At 40.9% G+C, this 21,275-nt stretch overlaps 1 protein-coding gene across 3 annotated transcripts in view; it reads right to left on the bottom strand.

Moving 5' to 3' along the window:
- Positions 1-1,652: 1,652 nt before the first annotated feature.
- Positions 1,653-21,275, bottom strand: part of PLEKHA6 (pleckstrin homology domain containing A6) — a 157,396-nt gene continuing 137,773 nt past the window's right edge. For all 3 annotated transcript variants that reach the window (XM_063297541.1, XM_063297542.1, XM_063297543.1), the window contains 7 exons: positions 20,619-20,728; positions 17,189-17,374; positions 16,463-16,627; positions 15,851-15,984; positions 15,019-15,161; positions 10,615-10,735; positions 1,653-7,631 (listed from right to left, as the gene is read on the bottom strand). In XM_063297541.1, coding sequence (XP_063153611.1) covers positions 10,623-10,735; positions 15,019-15,161; positions 15,851-15,984; positions 16,463-16,627; positions 17,189-17,374; positions 20,619-20,728 — 851 coding nt within the window. In that variant the 3' untranslated portion in view covers positions 1,653-7,631; positions 10,615-10,622. The remainder of the gene's footprint in view (positions 7,632-10,614; positions 10,736-15,018; positions 15,162-15,850; positions 15,985-16,462; positions 16,628-17,188; positions 17,375-20,618; positions 20,729-21,275) is intronic.

Genomic DNA, 21,275 nt, shown 5'->3' with positions numbered 1-21,275 from the left:
TTTAGTACGCAGATATATTGTTGTCAGAAAAGGAGGCTTAGTTCTTCACCAGTCAGTCAACACAAAGCACCATTATAGAACTAATTAAGTGACCAGGGACATCTACATTATCTATGTATGAGTCACACAACATATTTCTATAAGGCAGAATTGTACCATATTAATATCTACTAAATAGCTAATGCAGGAAAACAAATGACTCATTCAGAACATTATATACATGAAATCTTTATTATTTTTATAAATAACTCAAGGCAGCAAACATACTAAATACTCCTTCCTCCTCCTATTTTCCCCACAACAACAACCCTGTGAGGTGAGTTGGGCTGAGAGAGGGGGACTGGCTCAAGGTCACCCAGTCGGCTTTCAGGCCTAAGGCGGGACTAGAACTCTCAGTCCCCTGGTTTCTCTATAGGATGATAATGGGTTCAATGTCCACATTAGTTTAACCTCAGAGCCTCACTTCCTTTGTAACAGGGATGATATGGCTTCTATATCATTTGGCTATGGTACACAAGGAGGTTCTCATCCTTGAATACTGATAGGATTTATTGTGAGTGCAACTATATATGTATTTATTGGCATATCAATAAGCGATGCAAACCTATTCCTACCGTATAAGGAAGGGGATGAAATATGTGTTTCAGGTGGTTTTATACTGTATCAAGTTTTGTTCATTTTCAACATCATATACATTCTATTGGATTAAGGAACTAAGTGGCTGTTCATGTGGTGGTACAGACAATATCCATTCCCTGTGTATTATGCTATACGAATGTATGTACAATCATAGAATGAATAGATTTCATAGAATAAGGAATATTGTGGTCATCTTAGTCCAGTGCTCAGTGCAGGAATCCCCTAACCTTGACAAGTGGCTATCCAGTTCCCATTTTAAGACCACCTGCTCTAGGCAGGTTCATGGCTTAACAGTTATCACCATCAGGAAATTCTAATATTCAGCCTTACACTATTTAGCCTTACACCTGTGATCCAGGACCTGCACTAGCTTCCTACAAGCTTCCTTGAGCAATTCAAAATGATGTTTTTGACCTTTAAAGCCCTGCATGGATTGGCACTGAGGTGTCTCCAAGACTGTCTCCTCTACTCAATTCTAACCTGCCCACTGCAGAACTGCAAAGAGAATCTATAAATAGTTCCCTATTTCTGTGAGAGTAGGAGGATGGAGACACACAAATGTGACTTCTCTGGGGCAGCACTAGTGATACATAATTCCCTGCTCCCTACAATCTAATCCATTTCTTCCTCTCTAGACTTCAGGAAATTATTAAAAACAGAAGTGTTTAAGAGGACCTGTGATTTATAGACGTTGCCATCTATTTTTATTCCTTCTTGGTTGGTTGTTTTATGACTTTATTGGTGGTTTAATTGGGGGGGACAGCTTATTCTTTATTGTTATGTAATTGTACCATGGACATTTTATTGTTGCAGTTGTAACCCCCCAAGAGTCCCTCAACTGCAGTGGGTGAAAAATAATAATTCAATAGTAAATAAATGTAGCTGTACATATTCAGGTGAAATATATAGAAAAATATAGAACAGTACACTCTGAAGACAACTCTATACATCTCTCTGTTCCTCTTTTTTCTAGGTCATATCTGCATATTAAAAAAAGAGAAGCAAGCATAGTCTATAAACCATCCATTTTTATTTATTTGCTTTATACAAACTTGCAAGGTACAAATGCATTTATTTATTTTTGTTTTGTTTTCCTTGTATGTGTTGTTTTGTTTTGTTTTGAGAGGGAGGGCCTTTTAAAGTAGCTACAACTAGAATGAGTGCTGCAGGAAAGAATATTAAGTAAGCCACTGCGGGTTTAATTATTGGAAAGATTATCCCTTGGTCTGGTGTGAAGAACCCCCAAGTCACTGACATACTGTTTTCAGTCACAGAACAGCTAATTTTTATAATTGTCATAATCTAAGGTCACTTTTATACAAAAAGAAAGACGTCAACATCACATTGCTTCTTTGATAACTTTTAACATCTAACACTAGCTTGTTTTTCTCCAAATAATGTGCATAAATAATGCGATATTTGTTGGTTGAAGGTGCTGCTGGTATATGAAAATTTTATTAGAAAGGGACACACACGCACGCACAAAATAAAACAGTTTAAAAACATGTTCTACAATACTGCAAAACTGTGACCCTAAATGCGCTCTGCTGAGAACTTAGAGACTCAGAATGCTTAAAGTGACATTGGCAATAATCGGTTACAGATTCTGCCTTGCTATGAATTGAGGAGAGGGCTTAAGGGTGAGAGAACACTCCTTGATGTTATTTATGTCATTTTAAAGCCTTCCGCAATAGCAAAAAAAAAAAGTGCTAGTTATATATGTAGGAAGGGAGAGAAAGTGGTTTAGAAGGAATTTGCACTTCCTTGACAGAAAAAAGTGCTGAGACTCCAAAATGTAACACCATCTTTACATTGCCCTCTGTACCTTGAAATACAGATGGAATGATTTTCTTTCAAGATGGTTGCCGTGTTTCTCAAGCACCTGCACAAGTAGGACCACTACCTCAGAGTCCTCAAAAGAGGTAGAATAAGGAGCCCAGCCCTAAATTCAGAGAGGGCCAATTCTAAATAGATAATCCTTCACATTGGCTAACTAAGGCCTTTCCTCAGCTCTTACTTCATCTCTCTACTAAGCTACTAGCATTTGGAATAGGTCAAAGATGCTATCACAGCAAGGAAAAAGTATGTACCTACTGAAGGATGCACCTTTCCCCAACTAGGCTGGGTATGTGGAGGTAAATACCGCAGCTTAGAGAGCCATTTTGACTGAAACGAGGAAAATAAAACAATGGTTTTGCAGGGATATCTCTCTGCTAGCCACACCAAAACAAATTTACTTGAAGAAAAAGGAGGTAAAAAATAAGTGGCATCAACATTTCAAAGCCACCTCTATTGCAAAGGATCCCAGTGGGATAGCTGTATACCAGCAAGACAATCTTTGCGGTCCCTGATATGCTACAGTTCTACAATTCATCTGACAACATACCTTTCTAGCCAAAACCTCGCCGGGGTTAAGTTAACTCAGCTTTGCTAGTTCCAAACAAGCTATTGCCAAGTTGCATCAACTAAGGCTTGGGCCCTGGCCTAGAAAACATGAGCTTACCTAGTAACAAGGAAACAAATGCACCACTCCTCTTACAGACACCTTTCATTCATTTTAAATAAATTTGCTTTTAATAAAAAGCAGAAAAATATATATTTATTTAAATATGCCTTTTTAAATTTCTTTCTTTAATTATTTTGAAACACCGCCCAAAGTGTCTGCATTTCAGAAACTCAGTGGCAAAGCAGGCTTCAGCGGCCCTGTACACAGAGAAAGTTAACCCAAAAGAAATCAATATAGTGAGAAGAGGGGAAAAAACCCATATATTATATATATATAAATGTACACACACATATATCATGGTATAACATTTAAAAACACATATTAAGGCGTGTAGAGGATCATGAAGGGATAGTTTTTTATGAGCTACTAGAAGCTACTGCCAGAACAGAACAAAATACCTTCATCATCATCTTCATTAACGTGGAATGTCAACTGTATTGCTAAAGGAGAAGAAAGGATCTAAAACTCTGATTCTCTGGAGTGGTCTATGTATTGCCAACAGGACCATTTAAATAATAAAATGGAGCCATCATGGACAGGGAGGTGGAACGTTTCTCCTGTAAATATGGATGAAACTGAACTCTTAGACATGCCGTGGCAGTGTTTCTTTTGTGGCAAGCAGCAGGACAGAGAACCTAATTAAGCCAGATTCTATATTGCAAGAGGTGGGAACATTGATCACTTAAATTGCTAGATCAGAAAGTTGATTTTGGGTGCTGAGACATTAATTCCTTTTAAGACACATTGAGATAGATTCTTAGACAAATTCTTGAAAATGACCACATCGGAACTCTCCCAGAGATACTTCGGAGTTAAAATGAGTGTTCAGAAAATAGAAGGTTAACAGAATAATCATATGCATGGGTGCCTAGACAAAAGCTCATATACGGCTAGAAGGCCTTACTATAAGCACGTTGAGGATTCAAGCCTAACAGGTGCAAACCTGTGTGTGTCTACTTAGAAATAAGCCATACTTATTTCAGTGGGATTTATTCCCCAGAAAGTAGATGTAATTTTATAGCTTAAGCCTTCTACTATGTGTGGGCCTGGGAAATATTCCTCCCAATGGACTGATATGCCAGGTCACTCCACATTTTTTCAGTCTAACCTACGAGGACTAGAATGGATCAGTAAATCATCAAAGCAGATGCTGCTTGGTTGCTAAGAGACTTTGCTGAGCCAGCCAAATTCCACTGGTGCATTATAACTTTAGAACTATATCCTTACCACAAAAAGGGGTGACAAGGAATCACTTGGTAATACTGCAGTTAGCTCTTTTCATTTTGTAAACAGGACTCCATTCTCTTAGGTTTAAAACTAGACTTCATATCCTTAAGTTTAAATCCTGGTGACTATGTGGATGGCCTTCTTGACAATAGAAGTGGTTTGCCATTGTCTTGTCCTGGGAAGTTGAAGAGGACAGGTCTAACTCTTGAAATATGGGGGTTGCCCAAATCATATATATATGCTGGGAAGAGGGCAAGGGGTGAGGTGTGCATTATAAGTACTGCTGAATTCTCTCCATTCTAGTTTGCTCTTTCCAAATGATTCTTCCATGGCATCACTTCTCAGTAGCAAAAAGTGGCATCAAGGGAGAAGAATATGCTGTGGGGATGCTTCCCCTGTGCAGTACTTTAGCTCTTTAAATTAGAGTATTAACTCATTTTGTTATATAGGAAATCAAGGCAAATCACATTTCACACCTACTTAAACTTGAATTTGAAATCGTTACGTGTATTGATACTGTATGTCATCTATTGATTAAACTAGGTATATTGGATATTAAACTTGTTCCTGGAAAGCAAGGAAAAAATTAAACTTCCTTGATAGCCTGGGAAAATGGTGATAATTAACAAGACTATTTGAAGAAGTTTGAACAAAAAGAATAGTGATGCTCAAAGCTAGTGTTCTCTGTTTCTGCTGGTATCCAAACTAGCCTTTCATGCATCATTGTAAAGAATCCTGCTTTAATTAAAGTAATTTGAATTATGAAAGAAAATGTGTAGTGTGGGAGTGAGGGGTTATGTTTCATAACCACATTCACATTTAATGTCTGCCTTAAGAGTTGCATCTATTAGAAGTTGAAGCAGTATTATTCCTTCCAACAATACAGAAACAGAATATTGAGTTTTGACAAATCTTTGGATAAAACTGATAAATATATTTATGGACATATTTAAGTGACAAAATGTATAATCATTTCAACAGAGCTAAATTGTCACCTAGAACTCAAATCATAGTCTAAAGTTCCACTTGTTCACTAGTATCTTCCTTTGAGTACTCCTGAAGAAACAAAATATTGGGGGTGGGGGAGGGAATGCAGAATTTTTGAAAACATGGCAATGAGCTCATCTGAAAATCTAGGTCAAGGGAATAAAGACGCTAACCTCTGTATTTCTGTATTTGATCTGTAACTAGAACAATTTTAATCATTTCCATAAAATTTATTCCAGTTAGCTTTATATTGGGCATGATCAACTGATAGCCTTTGAAATAAATCCATGAGCCCCATGATCATCCAATTATATTTTGATCCAACTATTAGTAAGACAGATCGTTTTCAAAAGTACTATGTTGGGTGTAAGGTCCTGTCCATGCCCAGGTTTAATAGTATGGAATTCTGATTGTGAGGTGATACCAGCTTTAATGCAGAGTCTGATCACTTCTGAAGAGGTGAGATCATCTTAGCTTTAAATGGAATTCAGTTCAGGCTTTACCATGTATAAATCTTTGAGCATACAACTGCAGTGTGGAAAAAGGTCCAAATAAGATCTTTGATCTAGCTTAATATAAATTAGGACAACTTGGTACTTACTGTACTTGACAAGAGTAAATTTCTTAAGTCCTTTCTTTGTAACTGCTCCTCTGTCCTGTCCTTCTGAATTATTTTCACAATTTTTAAAGAAAAGAACGAGGATTCATTTGGGAAAGCAGCCTCCTTTCAGATGCTGATAGGAGCAAACACAGCAAAGGTCTTGCACCCTTAACAGAGCAGCTTGCTTCTCTGAAAGGCCACTAGCCACTGTTGTTATAGCTCTAGCTTGGACAGAGATGGATGAAAAGCACTGTGTGTGAGAAAGTGAGAGAATTCTGCTTCAAACTAAATGTTGCTCTATTATTCTAAAGTTAAGAGAAATGCTACAAATGGCAGAAATTGAAGAAGCCTCAGTTTATATTCCCAATGATACATAGGAGAGGATTGATTTATACATACTATGCAACCAACTCATAGCTTGCTTTAGTCAAGTTTGGACACATTTCCATCTCCTCTTGCAGACTTACTATTTCATTAATTAGTTTATGCAGAGATCTTCCCAGCACACAGCTTTCTTTCTGGCTCCAATGTTTAAACCTATACCCTGGAGAACCAAGGTTTGAGTGGCACTATTCTGAATTGGCTCTCATAGGAAAATATATGTATGTCACCTACCAGTCCCACTTCTGAGTCACAGTAAGCTTTAAAACACACAAAGGGGCTTATCCCATCAAGCTGAACTTTACCATGGCCATCCTTCCCCTTTGTATCTTTCATCCACGCTTCTATTACATATCCACGTACATTGCACACACTTCCTGTTCCATCTTCCTCATAAGCTTAGGAAAAGCAAGCGGTGGGGGAACTCTTCAGCATATCATGGCCAATGCAAGATTCCCAAGAATTAGCAGATTCCAAAGCTTCTTCTGTTTTTTTTCCCTCCACACTGACAGCCTTCTCTTTTTTTTATCTGCCATATCCATAAAGTTCAGTGATGCTTCCTTCTTCTTTCTCTTCTTGTGAGTGGATCAGTATGAGCATAAGCAGCATGACCATGCATGGGTTGCTTAATTCTATAGATTAAAGTTGCTAAAGCCAATCAGATTGGCAGATGGGACCAAAGTGTGAGGAAGAAAAAAATTATGTTCAATTCAGTAGAGTGGTTATAAAGTCCCTGGCTGCTATGACAAGCTATTCTTTATAAAATTCTCCTCCCTCAAAAAAAAAAGTAAAATAAAAATGATGATAGAGGTTAAAAGCTCAGGAAATGGCTACCTAAGGACAGGAATTTTTACATTCCCCTGCTGTCACCAGCTTTCATTTTTCAGTTCAAATTATTCAAGGGATCTGCTGATCTTTAGCCACTGGTCCTTTGTCTTGACACCTCCTGCAGTGAGGAAGAGGCCATCTTGCAGAATGGAACGGCTCCTGGGTGCTGCTTCTGTGATTGTTTTTATAGGCCAGGCATCTGAGAGGTTATGGTACAGGCCTTGGCAGCAGTGGGTGAAGAAACCAGAGCAAAGATGAAGCACACTTATTTTCCTCAGAGGCAGCTTTCCTTCCTGAATGTTCCTGAATGTTTCCTCAGAGGCAGCTCAACCACGGGAGATAGTGGGCAAACCATAATAATGGTTGTGTGCATTATTAAGCAGTAGTGTTGGGGGGGCAGATTCATGTGTTAAAATGTGGCTCCATGGAACTTCACAGCATTCACAGCAGCCAGGGCCTGTACTGGGGGAAGGAGGAGGAGGAAGAAAAGAGGCAGAAAGTTAGTGATAATCATGGAAGCCCAAGCTTGCAGGTAGCAGTATAAATATAGCTACTTTGGGACCCATAGGCAAAGAGGGCCCGTAAGGGTTGCCCTTACTGCTCATTTTTTGTCCCACTCATTCAACAACCCTGATTGTGTGGGTCATTTGGATATTTGCAGCCCATCATATATGGGCTGCAAATATCCAAATGACCACTAGATCACATCAAAGACTTTTCTCAATCTCTTTGCTGACATGTTGAGTGATCACTCAGATTTGTCAGCCCAGATTGGTAGCCCAAGCATGGGGCCCCAACAGAACCATAGCAGAAGAGGGGCACAGAAGGAATAAGACAGTGTTTGAGGGAAGAGCTGCCACTCCTGCTGCTGTTACATCTCCTCCACTGCCAATGTCACCCCCAAATCAGCTATCACTAACTAGATGACAGAAGTCTAGCATTTAAGTGGAGAGGGGAGAATAATACTTGTTGGGAGCCCCCAACAAGGCATAGGACCCCCTCTGTTGATGAACGCTAAAGCCAGCCAGCAAGCATTTGCCCTTCCCTTGGAAAAATCGGTGGTGAGAAGAATGGGGGCTACATCTTTTTCCATTGTATTCCTTTTGGTGGTTTCTGAGGGTACTGTTTTATTTTCCTTGAACCTTTAAAAATAAAAATGGTAGGAAATGCCAAAGCAGAAACCTGCCCTCCAAATCCTGTCTCAGTTTGCTCACCTCCAATGGCTATATTGGATGCTGTCTGAAACTTTGTGACAGAGAAGGATCACTAGAGAGGTATTCTATTTTTACCACCCAGGCCACAATGGAAATGTTTACTGCCCCTTGGGAAAAGAACTGGAAATTAGGCCCCTGTTATCATCAATGGAACAGGAGTTGTGTGGGCCAAAGTCTGTTTTGGAAGCTGCAACATCCCAGCATTGTCATCCTTACTTCGACCCCTAAGGTCTAGAGACAGAAACACAGAAACCTAGTGCTCAAATAATTTTTGGATTGTCTTCCACATCACCAGTCATAGAAAACAGCTGGACTGACAGTGCTATCCTGTGAACTCATACTTGGAAATATCCCTCTTATGGCTCTCAGGATGGCTATATGGGCATAAAGTCATAGCCTAAAATATGGACTTGAGGCATAAAAAAATAAATGACTGGCCCCATCCTTCAATTCAGTTCCCACAGGCAAAGATGCCCAAAAATATAAATGTCAGGAACAAAGTAGATCAACCAATGAGAACAGATTATCCTTTTTGTTGCTATATTGTCCAAAATTTGGCAGTTTTGCATATGCGTGCTGATATACACTTGCACAGCTTGAAAGTAATAGAAAAAAACGTAACAAAATGGCACATACCAGTTTTGACTAAGAAGGTTTGACAATTACTTTTCCCAAATGTTGGATCCAGAACCAAATTTATAATAAGAGGGATCTGTGTACCTCTCTGCTTCTTCTTGCAACAGTTTTTGCTTTTCACAGCACATCCCAAAGGCAAATTTTCAGAGCAGCCTTAGAAAAGTCTCTGAATTGAAAATGGTAATTTGACAGCTAGGATGGCAAAACTGGAGATTTACAAATTCTGAAGGTTGATTATTATGAGATACTGCTGTCAGGTTATATCTAATGCATGACCAGGAAAAAACAACAAGATGTATTTTGAAACATCATAAAAAGCAAGTTTGATTGGAGAATCCATGGAATGTGAAGACAAGATATGTCTGAAGGAAAGCTAGCTTCAACAAGAAGTTGATGACAGATGTTAATAAATGCATACATAAATGGACATAAATTTCTGGGAAGATTAATACTGGACCTTTTTCTTTCTCTTGATTTTTTCTCTTTTGAATGTACTCTTTTAAGATTAGATACATTATTCTTGATCATCTTTGTGAATAGATTCTGTGATATATTAGCTCTGTAATCACTATAGTAGCCTTATAGAGTAGGCTAGGGATATTACTGCCATAATACAGATAGGGAACTGAATCTGAAACCATAGGCTGACACTAGGACTGTGCATGCTTTGAAAATGATTAATAAAATGTGCTTTGGAACATTCAGGTGCTTGAGCCCAGCATCTCCTTAAAACAGTGTGTCTTTTTTCAAGTTCCTGTATGGATCTGAAAAACTGATGCAGATGCTTTAAGAATCATGTTAAAGTTGCAGCTATTTTAATAGGTTGACTTCAGGAATGGAAGCCTGAAAAAAGAGTTGCTGCTTCAAAGAGGCGTTATGTTTGTGCTTCTGCATGAACTGAAGGACCTCTTTTGCACTGTTTCTGAAGCATGCAAAGCTCTACTAGATACAATGTCATTATACACATCTTTTACCCAGCATTAACCCTCAATAATCTCGCAAGACTGTGAATAAAAAGACAGGAATATAAAGAGAAGGGCTGTTTCTTATCTGTTTCTGGTTAGTTCATAAAGTAACTCCCCATAACCACCCCACAACCCAGCTTCCTTTTGTCAAGTAATCTAGTCTCTGTGGACTGTTCTGCTTAAATTCATTACCTCCAAACCAACTTTTGGGTTTAAGAAAATCAAAGGAAAATACCAATGGCCTAGAGAGGTTATGACTGAAGTGAGATGTAAACCAGGGCTTCTTGGTACACAGCTAATAACCTCTAAGTTATAGCACTATGTTCAGTTTAAAAGACTTGCTACAATGTTGCTGTAAATCGATGTAATTGAAACAAAGCTGATTGAATTAGGCTACTTTGTCCTAGTAAACCCAGAAAAAGATAGGGCAACTTGATTCACTGATGAATCTTTCACTCATTCCATGGAAAGAGACTGAGCTTATGTGGCAAAGAACATTTTAGCTTAAGGGATATTGGTGGATGGGTGGGTTTGGTGAATAGATGAAACTGTTGAAAAAGAAGCTTACCACTTATTTTCTCCGAGAGATACACAAGAATGAGATGGGAGTATAATAGAAAATGTGCTTACTTTAAGGTTCAGACACGCATAAAATGACTGTCGGTGCCCTGGGATGAGTCAGACGAGAGGGACTTGGTCGGTGGAGTCGGGGAAGCTGGGGAGGTGGGAGGGCTCGGGGTGGCACATTGAGCTGGAAACAAATGAAGACAGAGCCTGAATAATATACGATGCTTCAGACAGAAGGGAAAAAAAGAAGACAAAGAAGCATAATCCACTGAACAAACATGGGTTACAAGAAAAGGAAAAGGAAACACAATCAAAAATCACAGAGCAGTAAAAAATGGCCGTACTGCATTATCTATGGATGGGTCCCATTGGTATTGCTCAGGTTACATGACGAAGTAAAGCAGGGCTCCGAGCAGTCCCAAGTCCCAGGGTGATAACTCTCTGACCATGATTGCTAAAACAGAAGACCCCATTTCCCACCATTTTGTGGTGAGAAACATTAGAAAACCAATTCATAAACTCTAAAAACAAAACAAAAAAATCCTTCAAATCCCACATGAATGATGTGGTCCCATTCCCTTTGAGGTTCTAAGTCCTCTCCCAAAATTCTATGTGAGATCCTGGGCCACCATGTCCACCCAGGGAGTAAGCAGAGGTCAGTCAATGTCACAACAGTTGCTCTGTATAAATACAGGCCACAAGGCCAGCCTTTTCCAGCTTGGCTCCTTCCAAAAGGGTTCTGTGTTGGGACAGCAGTGTTTAGAATCCCAACCATTCCCCAGCTGGAGGAGGCTGCAACAGACCATATCCAGCCATACAATGAAGGAAGACTCAATTAACTTTTGCCAATTCCAATTTAGCAAACTGCATTAAGCATTAATATTCATAGAAAGTGAGATATCTTTGGAGCCATCCCCAAATGTGCAGCAATTTAATTATAGATTCAAAGGCCAGTTTGAATAAGAATTTCTGGCTTTTGGCACAAGACTGATTATAAGGCAACTACAGTCATTACACAACAGCTTCTTCAGCAGGGATGTACAACAGTAGTGAGAAATATTTCAAAAAGAAATAACTCTCTAGAGGACTGTAGATGGTAGAATATCATACCAGTTTGGTCTAGTGGTTAAGGCGCTGGGCTAGCAACCAGGAGACTGAGAGTTCTAGTCCCGCCTTAGGCCTGAAAGCCGGCTGGGCGACCTTGGGCCAGTCCCTCTCTCTCAGCCCAACCCACCTCACAGGGTGGTGGTTGTTGTGGGGAAAATAGGAGGAAGAGGGAGCATTAGGTATGTTTGCCACCTTGAGTTATTTATAAAAATAATAAAAGTGGGATAGTAAGCAGGTAAATAAATAAATAAATAAATACCACCCAGGGCAGTGTTCTAATGCAATAATAATAATAATAAAAAGAGCAGTTGATGTCCTAATTGCCTTTTGCCAAGTTGGGTGCCACAGTATGGCACCCAACTTGGCAAAATATGTGCATGTTTGAAATGTGTATTCAGACATACACATATTCAAGACTCATGGGGATAAATGCTATTGACCTTCCTCAAGCTTTCAGCTTATAACACCTGCAATCAAGATATGTTGGGTAGCTCTCTAGCCTCTTAAAACAAATGCCACCCTCAGAGATGGCTGGTCCTTCTGGCACACGAATACAATTGAGGGCAGAGCACCATATGAGTTGGTTCTTTGAGGGGTTTGAAAAGTGACTTCTTTGAGCATGGTCGGCTATTGCCGCATCCACACAGCTGCTTTGCCATGCTCTCTTCCCATCCCATCAGGAGCCATCAGGAAATCATGCTGCCCTAAACCTTGCTGCCCTCACGTTGCCCCTTGCTACAAACTTGGAATGGGCCTGTGTTGCACTGCTGTCCATAGAACTTTAACACATTCATGCGTGTCTTTTGGAAATGGTTAGTGGACTGTTCTCATACCAGGGCAAGAAGATTGTGTGGATTGGTTCTATATAATAAGTGTGGCTTTTCTTTATTTATATATTCAATTTTTCCTGAGGACTCAAGGTGGTTCAGAACAAAGCAGACACAAAATGGATAAAATCCAATCAATATAAGACAGCCCTTCTAACATTAGTGCCAAATTTCCTGCAGAACGGTAAGGTCTTTGGTGCCTTCTTAAAGACAAAGGGTTTGGGGGCATTCCTTATCTCAGGAGGCAAAGTGTTCCAAAGTGTGCAGGCAGCCATTGAGAAGGCATGTTCCTGACTCTTACACCCCTAATTTCATGTGGGGTGGGAACCCTCAGAATATCCTCCCCACAGGGTGAGCCAAATTTGGTGGTAAAAATGGTTCTGTAAATACTGGGTGCCAAGCCATGTAGGGCTTTAAAAGTAATCAACAGCACTTTGAACTGAATCAGGAAGCAAACCAGGCACCAGGACAGGATTCTGTCAGTATCCATGATCTAACCTAGGGTGGCAATGTACGGCTGAGTATTGATGATACCGAATGGATGGATTGCCCCTCCCAGCAGTTTCATGCAGATATTAAATATGAGGGAGAGGACTGAGCGCTGCACAACCTCACATTGGAGCCCTTACCTCATGCACATTGACTGGAATCACCCATTCAAGGAAGGAGAAGAAAACTGCAGAACAGTATCTCCAAGCCCCAACACTCACAGGTGGTCCAGAAAAATACCAAATACCACTGAAAGCTTCCAAGACATCTAATAGGACTAGGAGAGTGTGAAATGTCTCCATCTAGGTCCAGACAAGATTATCCACCAAGGTGACCAGTGCCATTTCAGTTCCATGTCTAGACCTGAATCTGGACGGCAAGTGTTCCAGAAAATTAGTTTTCTGTAGGACTTTCTATAACAGGAGCCCCACCACCTTCTCTAAAAACTTCCCTAAAAAGGGGAAGTTAAAGATTGGCCAATTGTTCAAAATTGAAAGATGGCCTCTTCAGGAGGGGATGTACCACTGCCTCCTTGAAGGCAGCTAATACCACAAGATGTCTTAATGCCTCCCAAATCCAGATACCATATGCTCCAACCAGATGCACAAATAAGCCATGTGGCACATAGATCAAACTTACAGGTGATGGAACTCATGCCACAGAGAGCCCTACCCACATCCTTAGTCTCTGCAAGTTCAAAAGAATCCCAGATAATTTCAAAAGATTTCACCCAAGCCATCTCACTACATAGAATCCAGCTCCGAGTAAATGTCAGTGATTTTTTTTTTAGCTAAGAAACTTGCAAATATATCATAGCAATCTCAGGAGGATCTTAACCCTATCTTCCCCTAAAGGTAACTGTGGACAGAGCTGCCAGACATGAATGCGCAGATGCAATAAGCAGGATATGTGAAGGGAGCATGCTCCTCCACTCTTACTGCCATGGAATACTCCCAAATTGGGGCATACCGCCATGATTGGTTTCATTCACTCTTCACCCTCCCCCTCCCCTATTGCTCTAGGCATCCCCTTGCCATCTTCATCGCCTGCAGCTCCTCAGTAAACTGAGGAACTTGCTGGGATCTGTGAGGGAGGAGGAATTACTGGGGAGCAAACTCATCCAGGGCCCACACCATCCCTGTAGTCTAGAGATCGGCAAGGCACGAGGCAGCGTTGCCTGCAAGATCGGAAGCAATGTAGTATATTCAGTTCACTAAAAAAAAGTGCTGCTGCTTACAGATGACTTAAGGCAGAGGACGGTCTGGTCAATGGGCTGCATATAACCCTCAGGTATACAATCCACACTGCCTCATACTGACGAAATTAGGTAGCAATTTTTTTATTTACCTGTGGTCAGCTTAACACACAGATTTTACTTTAAAAAAAATCCTTATTTCCACTGCAAATAAAATAAAACAACACAAAATTCCATATTCACTGCTTTCAGTGATTCCTGCAGCCTTTGAAAAAAAAATGCTTTAAAAATGTTCAGATCTCCAGCTGTACAAGGGTTGCCTGCTGCTGACCTACAATAAGAAGATATAAGTGGCTGGGAGCGGCTGACTCGGTTCTTTGAGGTTACAAATTAAAGGGGAAGACATCGCCATTCAGTCAAATACTTGCCACCATTTATGCCATTTGACAAATTATACCAATTCATTGTTTTACATTGTTTGGAAATTAATATCAGTGATGGAAAAATGCCTTTCTGACTCACTGACCTCAAAATAAAACCAAGACAGTACAACAGCACATGTTGGCTCCTTGTGACAATTTTCTAGCCTTTATAAATAATTGTAATGAATTTAAACAAGGGTCAATATTTGACTAATTTTCACCACCCCCACTGTCAAATCCATCTTATTTTGGAGGCTAGATCTCTAGTTCATTTGTTTTGCTATAATGTCTAATACCACCACACTTAAACACAGAAGAAACCATATCTGGCCAAGTTCCCCAATGGAGGCAAAAGCTTTGCTCTCATTGGGCATGTGGTGCTCCATTGCCTAATCTTTCTGTAACACTGCAGAGCATTTCACCTTACCAGACAGCATGCGGCCCCGTCGGGAGGCTTCTGTAGCTAAGGCGCAGGAGATCTCGATTCGCTTTTCCTGCTCCTGTAACTGCGTCTCTGGGTCCTGGGCCACATCCACCTCTCCCTCATTGAGGGGGATGACGTTCTGCATGCTGCAAGAGAGAACACTCAAGTTATCTCATCCAGAAGGCATGCCCAACACTCAGAGCTACAAGCTCAATAGGATAAGATGGGTGCAGATGTGAAACATCCTATTTATTTAATGTATATATTTTTGCCACTCAGCATGATGAAACCTGATTGCAGGCAACTGGAAAAAAAAAACAGTTCCCTCAACTGCTTCAAAAAACTCCCTATGATCTCTATTTCTCTGCTCTACATGTATAAACATGGGTATATGTAACTCATAGCCTCAGAAAGACAACCAAAATTGACTTTAAATTTCTCTACAAAACACAAAAAGTCACTTTTTAGTTAACTTTGAAACTGCAAACACAATCTCTCTCCCTTTGCAAAATAAACAAAGATTTTTGTTCATTTTCTAATGAAGGAAATTTGGGGCCACAAACATTCAGGCAAGTTATTCTTCTCTACTGTAGATTGGAATTGTTGTGGGTAAAGACCGGACATGGTGTGTTTCATGATCCTCAGAAGAGAAGGAAGAAAGAAGAATGAAACCTGTACAGCATTTGTAACTTCTGGACAGTGCTGTTAATGAGCAGTAGGTCTAAATACATGGCCTCCAAATCAAGGGTAATATATTCCAGGATGAAATGACGATTTATGCTCAGTGACCAGATGACACAGTGGGAAAGTCAAAATGTGTGAAGCAGCACTGTACCTGGATTTAGCAATCAGTGTCTTTATCCTTTCCACTTTCTTCTGTTTCTCCTTCATCTCCTCAGGGCTCAGTGGAGTATCAGGTTCCAGCTCAATATACCTTTCTGGGATGAGGACTTTATCTGGGGTGGAAAGCTGAGTAACAAAAACAGCCAATAAATGACCATGGATGCCTTCGTAAATGGGTTTCACTTTGTAGTAAATTCTCCCCTCCCCGCCCCTCCCCTAGATTCTTCCCTTCCCTTCCCTTTCTCTACTGTCCAACCCTAATCAGTATTTTATACATTCCAGAATATATGCTTTAGATCATGCTCAAAACATCTGAGCTCTGACACTCTCTTCAGGTTGTCTTAAAATCCAACATTCCAGGATTACTTTTCATAAAGACAAAGTTCAGGATTCTTAGTTCCTCCCCCTCACCTGCATGGCTCCTCATTGGGTTTGTGCCTGTCCTGTGCCCTTATACAAACAGGTGACGCTCTCAGCTCACGTTGGTCCAACACACATACCCTTTGATTTTCAGAGAAGGCCACTAGATCTCAGTGTACATTATTGGGAAAGAGGCAGCTTGCACTTTTGATGCTCTGAGATACAAGTCAATAACGTATTTCACCTCCTTGCTGATGTCCACATCATAATGCTCCGGCTCTAGCTCCATTTTGCGCAGGCGAGCAATCTCTTCTCTGGGGCTTTCATACATCTTGCCAGAGTCCTCAGAGCGCAGCGCTGCCTCCAGATCAGATATATCCACTTCATGGATACTGCGATGCCTGCGAACCTAGAGCATAACACACCGCCTTAGAATTGAGGTAGGAAAGTAAAGTAGATTACAATCCCCTAAAATGTAAGCTTGGCAGATCACTGTGTGGCCTTGACCAACTTGGAGCTGCGCTGTACCTGACTGAGGCTCCAGTGACTATTCGTCTATACTATATCATTAAGAAGTTTCCTTACACAAAGAACACTAGATGTCAGAAAGAAAATTTTAGAGCAGCTTAATTTACTGTGCAGAGGAATCTCTTTCATGGGGGTGGAATGCAGCAGGGATTCAACCACGTGGATTTCAAACTACAGTTTGGAGCAGCGCAGTTAACAGATAGGTTTACCACTACAGACTCAGCTTGTGAGAATAAGGCTAAATTACTGTCTCCTAGTAGTTGTTACAGATTTTAAGAATGTTTGATTTTCTACCATTCAGCCCAGTTCTTAACCTCAGGACCTTCAAACTTCTATATGAAACAGTGCTTGACCAATTTTTACTCAGGAAAATACTAATACTGAAGTATGTCTGAGTGTCTTAGATGAATATTACTTTTCACTAATAAAATAAAGTTGTTACCACTTTATAAGAGGCAGATGCTTTTGAGAGAGGGCTATCTGTCTGTTGCTGATTGGCTGGAAGTTGCAAGCTCCGCCTTTTCTCCTTCATAGAACTGCTTTGATGGCGCTTCATACGATCAATCTGTTCCTCAACGCTCATCTTTGCTTTCATCTCATTGGAAAACACTGCACTCTTTGGCCTGTCCTAGGGGAGAACACAGGATCCTGGTGGTTACAAATGGCACTAGAGGCTTTTTCTCCATCAAAACTCTTGGTTTATTTTTTCTGAGGGCAGGTTCAGGACAGAAAACATCCTGATAACAACATCCTTATGGAAAACAGTTTTGTTAGAAGATGGGAATTAATCCAGTGGAACAGCAGCCTGGCTTCTGAGCCAAAAGATGGCTAGCTCTTAGTAAAACAGTTTATGGAAAGAGGAGTTTGGCAAAGTGTGCTTGAGCATAATAGCAAATGCAGTAAGAGGTTTGCAAAAAGTTGAAGCTGGAACAATAGGAAACTTTTCTGCATGGTATGATTATGATCTTGATACAATAAGATAGGATATGATGCAAAGCAGTTTAGCATAGCGTCACATAATGTAACATCGTGGTTAAGGTGTTGGACTAGAAACTAAGAGAATGTAAGTTCTAGTCCACCATTAGGCATGGAAACTGGCTGGGTGACTTTGGGCCAGGCACTCTCTCTTAGCCAAACAGTTTTTAGATACTTGAATTGTCTGTTTGGATACTGTAAGAGTCTATTGGAGTGGGCAGGCATAATAAATTTAATAAATGAACAAATAAACAAACAAGTAAACAAATAACCCACCTCAGAGGGTTGTTGTTATAGTAAAAGAGGAGGAGGGGGCATTATGTATGTTTGCTTGTTGTACAAAATAAAGGTGGGATATAAATGTAATAATACAATACAATATTTATGAGTTTAAGGCAGCTATGTTTTGTTAGGAGCAAAACTGCAGTAATTATTTTGTTTAAAATGCCTACGTAAGAAGAAAAGACATACTGTTTACTCCATTTGTGCCAATCCAGGAGGAAATGCTACAAAAATAGATTTGATGTTAACTTCTGAGTATCAGGGTGGCAATTTCTCATTGGCTGGAACCCCCACCCCATTCCACCGAGGTTCCTCAGTTCTCCCACCTCCCAGAAGTCTCTTGATGCCATTTCACTGTGCATTTGGAAGCTGGGTGGTTTCTCTGTTGAGCTGAAGTCAGGGTGCCATATCATTTCACCCTGCCTTTCAAATGGAGTGTTTGTTTTGCTATAAAAATAAATGCAGTGAGGCAATTATAAGAATGCAGGGCAGGGTGCTGGCTGGATGCTGGGTTTTGTGTTCTCATGTTGGTCACTTGGAAGGAGTGCTAATTGGTTCATGGGTTGTGATGTAGATGGTGGGAATGTTAGTGGTGAAGACAGTTGTAGGACAGGGTGTCCTGTTCAGACTATGGAACCAGGTGGAGTAATATCAAAAATATTCTTTATTAAACATTACTATTTACAATAATTAAGTCCTTGAAGCATGAAGAACTGGATTCAATCAAGCTCAAATGGGCAAAAACAAGACCACAAACAGAACTCCCCAATGGGAACTGGATGGCTGGAGGACTGAGGATCGAACTGGATGGGACTTGATGACCTGCGCTGTGCTAGGAGCTGGTAACTGGAGTCTCAAAGCAAGACTAAGGGCTGGAAACAAGGCTGGACTCAACTGGAAGCTCTGGGCTAGGCTGGATTCCCTGAACTGGAGGCTTAGAACAGGACTGGAAACTTGGAGCAAGGCTAGACTCAGCTGGAAGCCCTGGACTAGGCTGGATTCCCTGGACTGGAGACTTGGAGCAAGACTGGAAACTTGGAGCACGGTTGGACCAAACCAAAGACACGCTGCAAGGCTGGGGATCGAAGGTGCAATGAGGCTGCATGGAAGAATGGAAGCTAAGCTGTGATCTCAGAGCGTTGCAAGACTGTACCGCAAACTTGGGGTGAAACTGTGGAATAGAGGCACGACAAGGCTGGACTAAGGTCGCTGGACTCAGCTGGGATCTTGGAGCAGGATGAAAGGTGCATCTGGAATGCACACAGGATGACTGCAGAGTTCTAAAGCTGGATGCAAGGCTGAGATGGCTGGGCTCGGTGAATACAGGATCCTCAGTGGCAGCAGAAGCAGGATTCAAGTCCTCTTCAGTGTGGAGCAAAGCAGCTGATTCCTCTTTGGCAACAGACGCTGTCTCCGATGCAGGTAGGGACTCTTCCACTGAAGTTGCAGGCTTGGAGGATCTGCTGTCTCCAGCAGCTCGCTCTTCACATGTCTGCCCTTTATGCCCGTCCTTCACGCGACTGGCCCCTTCTGCAGCCAACTGGGCTGCTTTCTCTTTCGTGTGCTTTTCAGCCCGTCGTTGGCGCACGCTGATTGGAGGATTCAAATCCTCCCCCAAATCCTGGCCAATCACTGCCTTAGGCTCTTCCCACCCTGCTGGCTCATCTTCCAGTTTTGCTTTCCCAGTTTCAGCCTGGTAAGTTTCTATTTCCTCCTCTGACTCAGAAAGAGTTTCACTTTCTGAGTCAGAGGCTGGCTTGACTCTGACATAGGGCAAAAATACTTCTGAGTGGAGTAAAACTGTTAGTATAGGAAAGCTTCCTGAGAACAAGCATCATGCAGCAATTTTCCAAAACACTGCAAGAGAAAGCTGAATACAATTGTGCATCAGTAAAAAAAATCTGATTTAGACCAGTGGCTAGGGATGAAACTAGAGCCCTTCTGGTCACAGATTTAACTCACTCTTTCTGGCAACCCTGATGAAAAAGGAGAGGACAGTCTTTGACTGACTGTTCTCATCACACTCCTCCCAGCTCACTGAACTGTTGGTAGAGTAGGAAGAATGTAATCTTTCCCTGTCAAGGTGGAGAAAATTTAATCTCAGTCATGGCTACTAATGCCTTACTCCTCAGTGCTGTAAAACAACTTTGCAGAATGACATTATCATCAGTAATTGATGAGGGCACTGACATCAGTTAGGATGCTGATAGTTCTGATGATCTCCCTAGCTTGATTCTCAATAGTTACCTTTCGTATTCCCCTGTAGTGCCAAGCAGAGACCTTTTCATTCCCATGAAGGAATGCAATAAGCTTTTTAATTTTCAGTATAATTTTGCTGCTACATTATTTAAAAGGTTTTTTTTTTTTTTTAAATCTGATTATAGCTTTCAGCATGAGAGCTGTCTAATGGTTGGACTGATTTTTTAAAAATTTCATTTGATATTTCTTTTGATTGATCACTTGACTGCATTGCTTTCTGATTTGCTGTATAATTATATTGTTGGCTTTTATTGATTCTATTATTCAGCACTTTGCAGCAGAGTAATTAATATTATTAGAAATGGACAAACCAATGGGTGCAGTCATCGTTTCAAGATGGTGGAATCCAGCCTTACCCGCAAGTCCCGCCCATAAGATAGGCTGGTGGCACTTCTCCTCACCACACCTGACATGGGTGTGTTCTCATCATCCATAGGTGACTTAGTCCTTGGAGGAACAATACCAACTGTGGAAACGAGGAAGATAGATAGATAGATAAATAAATAAATAACAAGAAGGTGGAAAGATTCTGGTAATGGCAATACATAGACAGAAAGCATTTAGGCTGGGGTTTGATTTATTTGTTTGTTTGTTTAAAAAGACTTCTATAGCTGCTCATATTGTAACCACCACCCTGGATGGCTCACAAAACAGTAAAAACAGCACCCCCCACCCCAACAATCGGAATAAAAACCCATGATGTCCCCGGGGTAACACTGTCCCACACATCCACAGACCTTGCTGGGCTACAGGCTCATCCTAACCCACAGAGCTTGTGTTGGCTAAGCTCTGTTGGCTGGTTTGTCTGTTATTGTTTGTTCATTATCTATTGTAAGAAGGAAGGATTTATTTGGACTCTGGCATGTTATATTGCGTGTTGTTGTAATTTCTGTTTCACTAAGTGGAGTTGCTTTGTTGTTTTTTGGTCTTGGTCTTAATTCATTGTTAGCCACCCAGACTTGCGGTAGCAAAGTTGATGGCCATATAAATGGGATGGCTGGCTGGCTGGATGG

The sequence above is a fragment of the Candoia aspera genome, chromosome 3, assembly GCF_035149785.1.
Source record: "Candoia aspera isolate rCanAsp1 chromosome 3, rCanAsp1.hap2, whole genome shotgun sequence".
Classification (NCBI taxonomy): domain Eukaryota; kingdom Metazoa; phylum Chordata; class Lepidosauria; order Squamata; family Boidae; genus Candoia; species Candoia aspera.
This window is presented reverse-complemented; position numbering and strand designations above follow the sequence as displayed.